Source organism: Nicotiana tomentosiformis, chromosome 11 (genome assembly GCF_000390325.3).
Source record: "Nicotiana tomentosiformis chromosome 11, ASM39032v3, whole genome shotgun sequence".
NCBI classification, from domain to species: Eukaryota; Viridiplantae; Streptophyta; class Magnoliopsida; order Solanales; family Solanaceae; genus Nicotiana; species Nicotiana tomentosiformis.
The window spans coordinates 103,088,849-103,105,563 of NC_090822.1; the positions used below are offsets into that span (position 1 = coordinate 103,088,849).

At 34.7% G+C, this 16,715-nt stretch overlaps 1 protein-coding gene across 2 annotated transcripts; it reads left to right on the forward strand.

Moving 5' to 3' along the window:
• Positions 1-7,641: 7,641 nt before the first annotated feature.
• On the forward strand, positions 7,642-12,522 carry LOC104116768 (serine/threonine-protein kinase D6PKL2). 2 transcript variants are annotated; one of them, XM_009627706.3, is made up of 3 exons: positions 7,642-8,334; positions 11,020-11,729; positions 11,899-12,522. In XM_009627706.3, coding segments are annotated over exons 1-3 (1,320 nt in total). In that variant the 5' UTR covers positions 7,642-7,726; the 3' UTR covers positions 11,901-12,522. The 2 variants fall into 2 exon arrangements, with proteins under 2 accessions (XP_009626001.1, XP_009626000.1); XM_009627705.3 differs by having other exon boundaries at positions 7,643-8,334; positions 11,020-12,522.
• The last annotated feature ends 4,193 nt before the right edge of the window (positions 12,523-16,715 follow it).

Genomic DNA, 16,715 nt, shown 5'->3' on the forward strand with positions numbered 1-16,715 from the left:
TAGTCATTACAGGAATGCAGAACATAGTAGGAAAAACAAACTCATGTCAAACAACAAATATAGATATTTAGGTATCAACACATTAAGCTTAAGAGGGTCTAAATTATTCAGGTGAAGCATATTCAAATAACATATCTCAGAACTGGCAGCTTTATTTAAAATCAAATGCTAAAGAGGTTCAAACAAGTGCAAAAACTAACAAGGCTGTGCAAAAAAGTAGCTCATAACACATTAGGTCACGAATTTCAGAGGTAAGAATATGCAAATCGTGAACACAAAAGAACAAAATTGTAAAAGCTAAAAGACTTACCAGTTATCAGTTGACAAAAACAGACAACAAGAAAGAACCAACTCCACAATACTCTGAATATCAATCAAAGAGCGAGAACCCAGAATCTTAGTGCGTCAGAGTTCCCAAGGGCTTCGAATAAATCCCGGCCAGTGCTCACACTAAGAAAAGTTAAAAAATCGAAATCCGGTAGCCTTTGCTTTCAGCCGGCCGAGAATCAGAGTATAGAACAAGAGAATAATATAGTAATAGCTTCAATTTTTTAGTGAATCCGGGTGATTAAAAGCCTGTCTTAAAGGGGAATGTGGAGGGGTTTATATAGTAGTAGGAATCAAGCAAACAAACAAGGAAAATAATCAATCAAACATAAATACGGAAAGAAAGTACCACATGTTATCAGTAATGGAACAGGTAAAAGGAAAAGTATAAAATTTCGAACCCTAATTCGACAGAAATCGAAGATTGACCGAAAATCTTGGCTAATCGGACCCAATATAGCATGGCCATGATGCATATGGACGAGATATCGTCTAGATTTAGGCGATTGACGTTGAACGACTTAGAATCTGAGAGGTAGTACTTGCTATATTTAGGCAAGTACTAAATGATACCATAAAGAAACACCCAGTAGCGGAGGAACACTAATATGGTAAGTAAACAATGGGAGAATCCCATGGCTAATGGGATTAGAAAGGGGGATTGGTGAAGGGCGGCGATTAGGGTTCTTCAGAGAGAGGCGAGACAGAGAGAGTTTAGAGGCGGCGGGTAATGGGATAATGGGGTTAGGGTTTAGGTTTAATGGATTTAAAAGAAGAGGTGGCTTGTGAGCCGTTGATCTCTGAGATCAACGGCCAAGATTGAAGGAAGATGGGGCGGGTCATACAAAACGGGTCCCGACCGGGTTGTTTTTTAAAAGAAAGATCATTTGGCTTTGGGCTGGGGTTCTGGGCTAAGGTGTTGGGCCAATTTGGTCCGAAAAATCACTCAAAAATTAGGTCTGCCTTTTAAACACATATAATTTAGCAAAATAATTTATAAAAATAATTAGTAAATGAGTAAAAAATATTTTATGCACTAAAATGATTAAAAATAGATTTAGCATTATAAGAATATAAAATGCTATTTTTTGGCACAAATAGTATAAATAAGGAACATTTGTACATAAATATAGACTATTATTGTAAAATTAGATAAATAGCTCAAAAATGCTAATGTAATTATATAAAATGAAATAAAAATATTTAAAACATGTATTATAGGTGCAAATAATAATTTTAGGTAACTAAGTCATCACAAAAATAATTTGAAGGAGTAATTAATAATTATTCAAGTAATTTAAATACAGAAAAATTAATTTTAAAGCTCTAAAATTATGGAAAATTATAGAAAATACTTGTATAGATTTGTAAACTAAATAATGATGCAAAAAATGATGTTTTTAAAGTATATATATATCATTTAAAAAATATGAGGGCAAAATTGGGTATCAACAGAGGTTTTATCCTACTGGATTTTTCGGGCAAGGTTTTTAACGAGGCAACAAACAATACGTATTACAAGATATGTGTACTCTTTTTCCTTCACTAAGATTTTTTCCCACATGGTTTTTTCTTAGTAAGGTTTTAATGAGGCACATTATCTATGGACATCCAAGAGGGAGTGTTATAAATAATTATCTAATGGTGGATGTACATAATTCATAAAGAGTAATACCCACTAATCTCCTCTATTATTTTCATAACTCACACTACTCCAATACTTATGGAGTTATGGTTGTAACTCTCATACCTCCATAACCTCCCCCTGATCTTCCTCCATGATCTCAAATGTTTAATGTCATGTTTATGACATTCTTTTGTATACCTTTATGTAATACTATAAATAGAGGATGGGAAGTTATATTATACACACTTGAATACATGAAAGAAATAAGAACCTCTCATCTCTTTCTCCCTACATTCTTGTCTATTTTCTTGTTTTATATTATTACTTTGAGCTAAGTTTCTTAACAATGTTCACCTTTTTGTTATTGGTTTTATATATTTTTTTTGAGGGAGGCAACATTTCATTTGCTATTTCAATTTCAAATACATGCTATGGAACCATTTAGAGATAAATTTACCAAAATGAGAATATACGAATTTTTTTCTTTTGTGGTGATAATAAAGTGCAATTCATTCTTGTGAAAAAAATCAGATCCAACTTCTCTTTATATTCTTCTTTTTTTCTTGCTTTTTTTTTTCTCCAACAATAAGAATATTATTCTACATATGAAAATTGGAAACCTCTAACTCAATTAAGTTATTAGCAAAGAAAACATATGAAAATTAAGTAGAAACTCACATTTTATCAGAATTGGACTTGAGAATGAATTTGGCCCAAAAAGTAGAGAATGCGGGTCGAGCTTAGGTCCGATCCAAATAGATTTAGGATGGAAATGATTCGGGAAAAATTGAAAAATAGCCAGATTTACAAGTGGTAATTGAAAAACAGCCACAATTTCAAAAGTAATCAAAATTTAGTCACTTTTCATGTAAAGATAAATCTGAACGAAAACACTGTTCAAAATCCGAAAAATATTCCAGCATAATATACTGGAGTTCCAGTATAATATACTGTAACTCCGGCATATTATACTGGAGTTCCAGTATAATATACTGGTCCAGCATAATATGCTGGAAGTTCATACACAAGTGCTCCAATCTCCAGTATATTATGCTGGAACTTTCTGCGTGTTGGAGTTCCAGCATAATATGCTGGAAGTTCATACACATGTGCACTAATCTTCAGTATATTATGCTGGATCGGTCCGTGTTGCAGCAAAATAGTGGCTATTTTTTAATGACTTTGCGAATACTGGCTATTTTTGAATTACCAGCCGGAAACTGGCTAGTTCGTGCTATTTTTACAAATGATTCTAAACTGTTGGATCAGTCCAATGGATGATAGCCATTTGATCAAGACCCACCCAAAGACGGTATACAATCTTAATTAGGGGTGTACATAGGTCGGGTTGGTTCAGGTTTTCCAATTACCAAACTAAATCAATTGTGTCGGGTTATTAAATTTAAAGACCAAACCAAACCAATAAAAGTCAGGTTTTTTAATCTCGATTTTTCTCGGATTTTCGGGTTATTTTGATTTTTCCCCATAAAGTCTTCATAGCACAAAACATAGAATTTGTGTTTTAAATATTTCTTTGATCCTCGTAAGACATAGCTATATAAGGTATTTTTCAAGAAAATAATATAAAATATGAGATGAGCTATGACACTGTACTAAAATATTCAACAATAAAGATAATAAAATCACATAAAATAAATATTATTAATAAGCCACAATGAAAATAAACATAATCTAAAATTACAAAGTTGCTAAAATAAGTACGACTTACAAGTACTATTTTTATATGACTAAACACTAAAAAATAATATGCATTTTATCTAAATCATGGAAAAACTAAAAAAATAAATATCCAACACTATTGTCATTCCTAGTATAGTTTAATTGAATGTATTTTATTAGTATTAATATTGACTATAAAAGTGTAGCATTAAAAAATTATAAGTTCAAGTTTAAAATAATATGTTAAAAGATAAAATTATGAAAATATTTAAGAAATATTTATAAAATACACTACAATAAATATTTTTATGTATTAAATATATTTAAAACTTCTATACATGTAAATGTCGGGTTGGTTTGGTTTCGATTTAATTTTTTTTTTTAGTTAAAACCAAACCAAATCAATTATGGTCAGGTTTTTTTCCAACACCAAACCAAACCATAGTTAGGGTTTTTTCTCGGTTTGATTCAGATTATCGGTTTGGTGCGGTTTGTCCGTTTCCTTTGTACACCCTACTCTTAATAATCACCTAAAAAGGCCAAATTTTTTTCCTTTAAATATGTGAATTTATAATTTGAACTTGCTTGGTTCAAATTTTAAAATCCTTACGGTTGACCACGTTTTAAATTTTATATTTAATATTTATTGAGATTATAGTTATTTTCACAAATATATTTGTGTTTTATTTCAACAGTCTTAGGTAGAGTAAAAATAATTAATCCAATGCTACATTGGCATCTTGATTTGAATCCATATAGGTAAAAGTATTGATTAGTTCCCCGCATATAGAGTATTTATGCCAAATTAATAAATACATAAAACATGTCTTCACAAATATGGTTATCACTAAATCGTAGTTAATACATATTCTCATCTTAAAATATCACTTAGCCATGGTAAATTAATATAATTTGGTGTAAACACTCGGTGCAAGTTAGTTTTAACCGATTCATATTTTTTTAATTGTAGTATGTTAATGCCGACTTTTAGTTTGTCCCCTTAAACTTTGAAGTAAGTACTATTATATTTTGTTAAAAGCATTTTTCCTATACCAATACCATTGATAATGATGAGTAATTGGCAAAACTGTCATAGTCGAAAATTTAAAGAGAATAAATGACGGTTGGAATTTAAATATACTAATTGAAAAAAGAAGAAGATATATTGCAAATGTAGTATGGATACGAACAAGGACAGGATATATCTTGGATTATGATACAATGGCTCGAAATCCTTAACTTCTTTATATAAATATAGATGAACAAATAATTACTGGTGGTTGGAAAACAATATTAGCTGAAAAAACAAGGTACGAATCTGATCCTCTTTGTACAACGTTTAATTGTGAATAACTAGAGTTCATTAATTAAATTTATAACACCGTGTAGGGCTGTTTGGTCAACCTATTATTGGTGTACCATTATTGTGAATTTGATACAACTTTAGGAAGCAAGTTAGAAGGTATGTTTACTCCAATACTACATGTTTAAATTATTATATATACTATGTAGATGAACCCTTTTCTATTGATATAAATTTGTGGGACATGATTATCATTATGGAGTAGGACTGAATTGCAATTATAGGATACTTATGTCAAACTTAAGAAGGAAATATCTCATTGCATGTAAATGCAATAGAGCATAAATACTACTACTTTTTACTCTTTCCACGCAGATTAAAAATTTACTTTTTATTATTAATTAATAATGAAATTGACCATATTAACTTTAATTTGCTCATTGAAAATATAATAAATTACCCCTAGACTATTTACTATAAGAATAACTTTGGAAAGAAGAAGTTAATTACTTCTTGATATCTGAAAAAATTAAATATTGTGGAACATAAAAATGACCAAAAAATCACTTAAAGTGGACTCGAGGGAGTATTAATTATTTAACTATTTTAAATTTTCGGGTATGGATTAATCATGATTCATGAAATTATTTTAGAAACAATGTGCACTCGTGAAAGATTGTTCGAGTCAGAAAATATTTTCCATATTCTTGACTATAAGAAAATTTAAATAATAAAAGGTTACATATGAGTTTAGAAAATTCTAGGGATTCTTTTTTAAAAAAGGGAGTTGGAATAATAAGTCATATACTGATTTCTGTGAATAAATTATTTTCCTTCATTTTGTGATTATCGCGCCTCCACCACAGCCTCCAATAACTATAAATGTCAACATTTCAAATCTAAGGGGCTAATAAACGTATGATAATATGACGATCATCTTCGAATTCATTTCCTTATCCTAGACATCTTCCATATTTTCGTTTTCTTCGTTTAAAATATTTCTCACGAACTGAGTGATCATAACCGTACGTCTCACACCCTCACCTTAAATGATCCATTGGTTAAGAATAGCAGAGAAATTTTCCTCATTTTTAGTTCAAACACTCGTCTGGCACTTGAGGTGTAGGAAATAAGCTCCTAAATGCAAATTTTACCGTAAGTTCAAATATGAGTAATTGATAAGCATATAGGCTAATTCTACGCACGGTAAATAAACAAGCTAAAGACAAAATCATCTAAAATAAAGAATTTTATTAGCTATAGAAAATAAAGAAGCAGAAATCGGAATATGATAAATCAAAACAGTAGGTATTAATGAATTTGGTGATAAATGGACAAAAGCATATTTTATCACCCCCATGGCTTCTAGTTCAAATTATCATTTGTTGAACCTCTAACTAAAATTAACAAAACAAAAGGAACTCAACAGCTCCACTACGGAAATATTTAATTCAAAACAAATAGGAAAAAGGTTCAACCAAATATTTCTTTTATGGCGATATCACCGAGTTGTAACTAAACAAATTCGGTATTTGTAACTTGTAAGGAACCTTCTTGATGGAAAAAAAAAGGGAACCATTTTAATTCAGGGTGTGTTTTGTATATTTTTCAATTTTTTCATGTTCAACTGGTTAAAATATAAAACAAGCTATAAATTTCCTAGTAAGAAAATGAAAAAAATAGGAGCCTTTAGACTTTTGATTAGAGTAGGGATCACAAGTCAGACCGACTAAGTGAAAAAAGGTCTTACTTGATGTAATATAAGTAAATGAGTTAGTTATAATTAGCTCATATGTGACTTCTTTGCTCGAATTATGTTGCTTGATTCAATAATGACCCTTCGAAGAAATAGTAGGAAAAACAAGTTACATAAGTGCTATTCCATGCTGATAGTCTCCTCCATACACCCAAACACTCGACTCCAGTGGCGGAGGTAGAATTTGAAATTTATGGGTTTGAAATTCTAAATTTTTTAAGTTATTGAGTTCTAAATTAATAATTTATACATGTTCAATGAATTTCTTAAGACAAATACATGGTTTGAACGAAAGCTCTGGGTTCAGCCGAACCCATAAGTTATATTCTCCCTCCGTCCCTGCTCCACCCCACACTCCGACCCCTAAAACCCCTCCCTGTGACCCCCTCCCCCAATGCCGCTTCCCCGCCCCACCCTCCGCTCCACCTTTCCATCCCCACTCTCACACTCTTCTACCTCACCATGAAGCCCCTACCCACCCCTCGTCCCTTGACTCCATCACCCCTTACTTTTCAGCTCATATAGTGTTTGGTTAGATTATAAATAAATGCTCTTGGAATAATATTTTTTGCTTACTATCAAATTAAAAATAAAAAAAAGGTAAGAAAACCACTTATTTTTGAGGACGCCCCTAGTGAGAGACTTGTATGTTGCAATAAGAATAAATGTGAACCTCTAATGAAAGGGAAGAGTCCATTTGTCTTAAATGACAAATTATTTGCCATTATCTAATGAAAAAATGAGCTCGAATGAAATTAGAAGAGAACAAATAATTATATATTCAACTTAGCTAATTTGAGATTAAGAATTTAAAATTCGAAATCTCTCATATGAGAAAAGACAATACTCATAAATATTCTCCGGGCCCAACGGCACCCAATATCTACTACACAAGCAACGGACTTTACGTGGCCCAACTCCCCTATTTCACGGCCCAAAGCTAATTTCGCTCCCCGAGAAAATTCCCCTTCAAAAAGCTCTCTACCCTCTCTTCATTCTCTCATTCTTCTTCTTCTTCTTCGCCTGAGCCCAAATGGAGCCATGGCTCGATGACTTAGCCGATGATCTTCAAAGCATCAGCTTCAACTCTACAACCACTTCCACCACCACTGACATTAATCGCTCCACCAGTTCCGGTTCCGAAACCACGTGGACTGCAACCACCGCCTCTTCCGCTTCCTCTTCCTTTAACCAACATGTCATCAAACCACGCGCCGCCACTCCCTCCGGCGACCCTTACTGGGACGCCATTACACGTGTCATTTCCACTTCTCCTTCCTCCTTAATTTCCCTCAACGACCTCCGCTTCCTTCACCGCCTTGGCTCCGGCGACATCGGTTCTGTATATCTAGCCGAAATTAAAACTCCCGCGCCGGAAAGTTCGCCGAAGGCTTCGGCGTCAGCTTACTTCGCGGCGAAAGTTATGGATAAGAAGGAACTGGCGGGCCGTAATAAGGAAGGAAGAGCGAGGACAGAACGGGAAATACTCGAAATGTTGGATCATCCTTTTCTACCGACGCTTTACGCCTCCATTGATTCGCCGAAATGGTCGTGCTTGTTGACGGAGTTTTGCCCCGGTGGTGACCTTCACGTACTCCGACAACGTCAGCCGGCCAAACGCTTCCCTGAATCCGCCGTCAGGTTTGCTCCTTACTACTCTCACATTGCACTGAAAACACTTACTATTTGAAATAATCTCCAAATATTTTTTCATATTTACATATAATATGTTGGAGAAATTTATTGAGTGTAATCTCTTCTAATTTCAAATTCTTAAAAACTCGAAGAAGATGACAGTGACGTGTCTGAGCGGGACCCACGACCTGGGGTGGAGCTGGTGATCGTCAGTAGTAGGGCTCATCTAGTTGGTCACTGTATCATCTTCTTCGATCTTCTTCTCTTTAATGACGGAACACAGGATCTATGGTGGACTGTCGTACATTAGATCATTGAAAGATTGGTAACTAAGGAAGAAAATTAGTATAAGTCATAGGCACACGTGTCCCAATATATGACTTTAAACTTCTGAGTTATTGTCGACGAAAAGTTGTGCTCAGCCAATAAGCGACAGACACGTGGTTAGGGTATGTTCTTACTTCTTACACCACTGAATAATGCTAAAGGTCTCGTAATTGATTCGAACTTAAATGAACAACTTTTTGTAGGTTTAACAAACTCTTTTTTTTTTTTAACAAAAAAAAACTTGTTTCACATAATTTTATTTTGGGTTTTTACTAATCACTGTTGGTTGAGGAGTGTGTTGCTGTACCATATATTACTACTAAGCACTAAATCCTAAATTCGTCGTTGACCTAATGGGGTGCATGTGGGAATGGATTGACTTAGTCACGTGTCCTCTGCTTCATGCTTGTGTTTTATAATTTTTGAAGATTTGTTTAAATCAAAGTCGGTAATAATTCAAATATTTTAATATTCTACGTGTGCTGTGTTTTGGTAAATGTTGGAAATGTTCTATTCTCATTTTCATGGGTGTTGGTGGATGGTTCATTAAATGCTCCAAAAATTGAAAACGGTTACTCCTTTCGTCCGCCTCATTTTAATTGTAGTTTTACCTCTATTCACTCCCATTAAGATAATAATAAGTATAAAGTATAGTTTATTAAGTTATCTCTAAATGAATTGAGCAGTATTAAAAAGTACTACTTTAATATTAAGGATATAGTTGAAAACAATTACAAATTTCGTTTTGAATTCTTAAAAGTGATAATTTTTTGGGATAACTTTTTTGAGCTAAAGTGAGGGTTAATTTGGGACGGAGAGTAGTATTCTTGAGGGAACCTTTGTAGCAAAAGTTGAAGACCAAAAAATAAACTACAAGTCCAAAGTTAATGAACCCAATTAACTTTTCTGAGAAATTTGTAGTTTGTCCAGTTATCAATTATCATTCCCAAAATTAGGGGAATAGTCAAACTGTCAAAAGTAAGGGAAAAGTAATGAAGATGCAATTCCATTAATTTTTCCGGAATATCAGGGATTTGGAATTTTAACGTGGGGAATATGTTCTTTACCATAGTGGCCCCTTATGGATTATTACGGTAATTAAGTTGATTTGTGTAGAGGCCCTATAAAATACTATTTCTATAATTGACAAATATGCCATATTGGTATACAAGTTATACAAATGATGACAACCTAGCTAGATGTGACTAGAAGGAAAGTAGTGCATGGAAATGATTCAACTCTAATTTCTCTAGCTTAGTTTAGCAAGTAGTTGTGATTGAGCTTAAAACAAGGTCCCGGAGATTATAACTTTTTTTCTGACTTGACATTTCACTGCCTGAATTTGGGACTTTATGATTTGGAAGGACGTCTCTTTTGATTATGTATGAACACTTATGTTTCTTGAAACATAAAAGCAAACTAGATAACTCTGTCAATTAAGGGCCAAAATTGAAAAGAAAAAAAATATTATGTGTATTATTATACTTAAATAAGTTGAATGAATGTTTATATTATTACTTTTTAAACTAATTTGTGGGAAGTTTGCTCTAATCTACTTGCAATTTCTTTTCATTTTTCATTATAATGAATTGCCATTATATTTTCAAGAAAACTTGTTTACTATGATATAGGAAAGGAAAAATATCCCTGATAAAAACTACAGTAATGGAAAGTCCTTGATATTCTTATATGAAATAACTTTTTCTTCTTTTGTGGATATCCCAAGAACATACTTTTCCTTTTTCTTGTATAAATCTAGTACACGATGTAATCATGTTACAATTGTGGAAAGCAACTAAACGAAGAACACAAAAAGGAGAAGAGGACAGTAAAGTTGCGCCATGATATAGGGACAATGTGCACGGACCCAGTTCTTTTAATCTTGCTACGTTGCATGGGGAAATAGTGAGGGTCCAGGATTCCACATAATAAAATAATATACTATCTTTATAGAAGCACATTGGTCCCCTCCTCAATCCTCATATCTCATATGATAGAGTTGAAACAAAGTGCTGCTTTGTGCCCCTGTAGAGTACATCCATTTTATTACAGCTTTTTCCTTTAATTTTCTCATGCATCCATCAGTTGTATCGTGATTTTACCCGAAAAGAAGTTTTAAGATTTCATTCTTTTCCCTCTTTTTATGTTGTTCTAGGATTGTCTACACGTATCTAAAGGATTTAAATTATATAGACCGACTGTATCAAGCAATTAATCTCTCGGTGTAATTTAACTTATTTACCATTTATTACGTATAAGTTACCAATGAATGTTAGGTTTTCTTATACGATCAGTGCATGGAACTTAAATTCATATTTATAAATTGCTTGTGCGTACATTAAACTAATCTCATGGTGTCTCCAGGTTTTACGCGTCCGAGGTGGTGGTAGCACTGGAGTACATTCACATGATGGGAATTGTTTACCGAGATTTGAAACCTGAAAATGTCTTGGTCCGATCAGATGGTCATATCATGCTCACTGATTTTGATCTCTCACTAAAATGCGATGACTCCACATCAACACCAGCTCAAGTGATTTCAAGCCAAAATACGCCTAATGGACCTCAACAAAATGAGTACAAAATTGAACCACCAAAGTTTACATCTTCTTCATGTATCCTTCCTAACTGTATAGTACCTGCTGTTTCATGCTTCCACCCAAAAAGGAAGCGAAAGAAGAAGCTTGGCCATCTTGGTGGCCCTGAATTTGTTGCTGAACCAGTCGATGTTCGATCAATGTCATTCGTGGGAACTCACGAGTATATGGCACCAGAGATTGTGTCTGGCGAAGGGCATGGTAGTGCAGTTGATTGGTGGACACTAGGGATATTCATATTTGAACTGTTATATGGTGTAACACCCTTTAAGGGGATAGACCATGAACTAACACTAGCTAATATCGTGGCTCGAGCCCTTGAATTCCCTAAAGAGCCCGGAATCCCGACCCCAGCTAAAGATCTGATATCACAACTACTTACAAAGGATCCAGCTAGAAGGTTGGGGTCAACTATGGGTGCCACAGCAATCAAACACCATCCATTTTTCCAAGGAGTCAATTGGGCACTTTTACGATGTACATCACCTCCATTCACTCCTCCTCCCTTTAGTAAAGAATTTCTGTCTGGTGGAAGTTGCCCTGATACCCCAGTAGAATACTACTAATAGTGTGAATAAAGATTCAAAAGTCAATTATTTGGACCAGATAAGTTACAAACTTACAGCTTCATTTCTTTTGGCTACAGAAAGGAAGAAAGAAAGAATGAAGAAAGCTATTTGTGGTGGACTTTTCTTGGAGCTTAATTACTTGGTTGGAGATAATTGGCTAGCAAATGAATATATATCAATACAACAATATCTGGAAATGACCCACACCAAGGCGAAATATGAGGTTATTACATTACACCAAAAACGTAGTTTTTGTTGTTGTTTGCTAGCCTATGGCTATCTTGCAATAATGGGTGGACAAAGGAAGGTTCATTTTCCATTATTTTATCTCAAAGTCAATGGCTTTGTCGGAAACATCGGATCTTAACAAAATATATGTAGACATGGATACACAATCAACGGGCCGGTGGGCTGAGGGGTTTGGTTGGTTGGTGGGTGGTGGAGGTTGTAGAGTAGATCAAGGATGGGCCTGCCCCCATGTTTTTGCTACTCTTGTTCTTTTCTTTATGGAAAAGCATGATGTTTCCATGTGAGTTGTTTATTTAGTAGCATTTGTAAGACTGTAGGATAGTCATGGGTGCCTTGTCTTTACATAAATAATAATGGTATTATTACTTTCATAAACTTTAAAATGTTGAATTGTTGCCAATATTTTTATGAAGAATTAAACCGGTTAAAATAATCGGTGGATGTGTAATTTATGTTTGAACTGTGTATAATCAGTACATAATTTATGTATACCGGCTAAAATAAATAAATAGCGAATACAATTATTGATTATTGTGTATGATTTGTATTCTTATATCAATGGTGATCGGTTAGGTTGCTTGCAGTTCGGCTATATTCTACAAGGTAGCATGCGAATAGGGAGAAATCACTTGGGCGCTTTTTGACATTGATGTCAATTATTTTGGTTGGATTAGTTTGTTTATTATTGGTGGTTACGTATTTAGTTGATTTGATTTGGTTAATTGGTTGGTCTGATGATCATGATCATTGTTTTGACTGTCTTGGGGAAAGAGTTAATTATGGAGAAAAACGTAATCACTCTTTAAGACTTTAAAAGGAAAGGATGAAAAGGAAGGAGATAAAAGCTCCTTTTGGACAATTTGATTTGACTAATTGTCATTAGTGTAGCTTCATTAGAGGAAAAACAACACATATTTTATACGCTTCTTTGTGGAGTCTTGAGGTGTGATTGGAAGTAATGACCATCAACTTATGGCGTGTGATTATGAATTAGAATGTGGCCTACTTCAAATGACAAGGTTGGGTCTACACACGAGGGTCACAGTTCCTACAAAAGGAATGAGACAGAGTTGGAGTCGGGGACGGGTATCAATCCCTTCAAACTTGCTCCCCATCAATTATGTGCACATTCAAATATCAACAAGGATTATGGTGAGATGAATAATTTTTTTTAAATTTTTAATTAGAGGTGTCACGTACAAATCTCGGGGAATTAAAAAAATTTGATAGGAAGTATTTAGAGCCCGTTTGGCTAAACTGTCAAAAATTGCTTTTGAGAAGTGTTTTTGCTAAAAAATAATTTTCAAAAAAATATTTTCGAAGAGTTGTAGTTTATGTTTGGCTGGTTGATTTGAAAAGTATTTTTGCAATATTTGATAAGCAAATTGTATTTGGTCAATCTTTTTAAAGGTATTGTTTGCAATAAATTTGTGCAAAAAGTAAAATTGCAATCACAAATAACTATAAATAAAAAAGGATTTTGTTAATAAATATTGCGAGTTACAACTCTATTTATCTGTTAATTCTTCCCTCAAATTTGTTATCCATAATTCGAGGGCCTCAACAGTGTATTTCTTGAATGTAGTGATGATATGCATCTCCTTGATATATTTGATGATCAAGAAGCATGTAGCAACACTATATTTGGATCTTGAATGTTGCTAGAACTTTGAGCAAGACATATTTGACATGTCTTTGATCTCTTAATGAATACTCCAAGAGTTTTATGGAATTTCGAAGAACGTATATTCGATCTATTTGTGCATATTCTGAGAGTTTGTGGAATTGCTGAGATGATCTCCATTTTTGAGATCATATATTTGATCTTTTTGTGCATATTCCGAGAGTTTATGGAATTGCTAAGGTGATCTCAATTTTTGAGATGCAATTCTAAGGGAATATGTAACTCTTTTTTTAGGAGTGACCTTGGGTTATGGTAGAGTAGTCTCCAATCAACCCTAATAGATTCTTAGAATTTCAAGAGCCATCTTGTAGTATCTTGAATTTAGGATTTAGCTTGACCCGTTAAAATTTTGGCAGGTATACCTTGAAGTCTTTGCGGACTGAACTCTCGCTAATGCCTGGGCTGATTGGAAGTACCTGGATCTGCATAAAAATGTGCAGAAGAGTATCATGAGTACATCACAATAATACCAGTAAGTGCCAAGCCTAACCTCGATAGAGTAGTGATGAGGTCAGGTTAAGGCCCAGCTAGACTAAATAAGAAAAACTGTACTAGTGTATAGCAGTATAGAAATAATAGTAATGAAATTGAAACAACAAATAGCATATCAAGGTTAGCTACACGGAACTAAGACATTAACGCAATACGGAGAAAATAAGAAATTATGTGCTAAGAAAACAAAACAACTAAAGCGTTTTAGCCCACCTTATCACACCGCATGGCTTCTAGTAGTTCCCCTAGTAGCCACGCGTATCAAGCCCACCTTATCTCACCTTATCTCACCGCATGCGTATCAATATCACAACGTATCACAAATCGTACCTCACGTGCTCAATATCGCAACTTCCCAAGGAAACCAATAATAACAATGTTTCCATAGTAAAGGGCCCATGGCTCAATCACAATGTACACAAGAGTCTCAACAATAACAACTGAAAATAAATAACTCAGCAGAATGGTATTTCACAACTTAACACTTTGCCTAAATACGAATCACGACCTTTATAGCTTTTTACCAATTTCAACAACAAGATATTTCACTATTTAACAACTTCAAGTAAAGAGTTCAACTGCTAAATAACGAATATGGAATAAAGGAAACAAGAGCTTCAACTAAGCATGCAGATGAATTAGCAAGTAAGAGATAAGACAAGTAAAACACGTGAAATTAATGATGATGAATATAACATGTTAAGATAACTCAATTAAGGCATGCAAGGAATGTACATAGCTAAAACCGATAAATTTTCACATTTAGCATGTATACATAGTCGTCATGCGTACACGGCTTCCACACATCACAAATTTCACAAACAACACCAATCATAAGGGGAATCCCCCCCCCCCCAAGATTAGACAAGACACTTACCTCAAATCACGCTAGCTCAATCCACTAGTAGGTCTTTTCCTCGATTATCCAACTTCGAACGGCTCGGATCTTGCCAAAATAACTTCATACCACAAATATAAACTATAGGAAGCAAATTCGAATAATAAAGTTACGATCTTTGCAAAGAAAAAAAAAGTCAACTCGGGCCCGCGTATCGGAACATGACCAAAATTATAAAATCCGAACACCCATTCGATAACAAGTCGAACCATATAAGCATTACTCAAATTCGACTTCAAATCGCCTTTCAAAATCCCAAATTTTAGTCTAGGAAGTTTTCACAATTTCCCCCCAAATTTCCAACTCAAATCTCTAATTAGATGATCAAAATTGTAATAGATTCATGAAATATAGTCCAATCCGGATTAGAATCACTTACCCCAACAATTTCCTTGAAGAACACTCGAAACATCGCCTCACACCAAGCTCTCTAGGTCCAAAATATGAAAAATGAGATGAAGCTTAGTTTTTGAAATTATATTCTGCTGCCCAGGGATTTCTTCATCGCGAACGCGGAATGTGCCTCGCGTTCGCGAAACACAAAAATAGTCATCTGCCAAATTAACATTCCGCGAATGCGGAAGTCCACGTGCGAACACAACACACTACCTCCACAAGCTACGCGATCGCGGAACACTTCACGCGATCGTGATGAACAAAAATGTGTGGACCTGCAGCCTCCTCTTCCTTCTCTGCGGGCGCGACCTCCTTCACGCGTTCGCGATGCACTGAAAGCTAACTCTCAGCGATCACAGACCTCTTCTCGCGATCTCATAGAACAAATTTTCCCTAGTGCCAAATAACTCTTCGCGATCGCGCATGAGGAAACTAGTAGCAACAGATTCAGCAGTCTTCAAGGTTCCGAATTACACCCGATGCCTCCGTGACCTTAACCAAACATACTAATAAGTCCTAAAACATCATACGAACATGCTCGAAGCATCAAATCACATCAAACAACACTAGAACCATGAATCGAACATCGATTCAAGCCTAAGGAACTTATGAACTTCCAAATTTCAAAACTAATGCCGATTCATACCAAAACAACCCCGATTGACTTCAAATTTTACAAACAAGTCATAAATTACATGGAAGACCTATTCCAACTTCCGGAATCAGAATCCAACCCCGACATCAATAAAGTTAACTCTCGATCAAACTTTCCAACCTCCCAAATCTTCAACTTTCTAACTTTTGCCAATTTACGCCGTAATGACCTACGGACCTCCAAATCAACATCCGGATACGTTCCTAAGTCAAAAATCACCATATGCAGCTATTAGAACCACCAAAACTCCATTCCTGAGTCGTCTACATAAAAGTCAAACTACGGTCAACTCCTACAACTTAAACCTCCAACTTAGGGACTATGTGCCCCATTTTACTTCGAAACTCACCCGAAACCAAAATCAAAAACCTCAGCAAGTTACATAACCACAATATAACCTAGATGAGTCAATAAATATGGGATTGGGGCTACTTAAAATGACCGGCCGGGTCATTATATCCTCCCCTTCTTAAAACAAACATTCGTCCTCGAACGAGTATATAGACATACCTGAAGTGGT

Excerpts from the sequence above, each read along its gene's own strand:
- LOC104116768 (XM_009627705.3), top strand. The coding sequence starts at position 7,727 with ATGGAGCCATGGCTCGATGACTTAGCCGATGATCTTCAAAGCATCAGC. Across the intron at positions 8,335-11,019 it reads TTCCCTGAATCCGCCGTCAG|GTTTTACGCGTCCGAGGTGG; the intron begins GTTTGCTCCTTA and ends TGGTGTCTCCAG.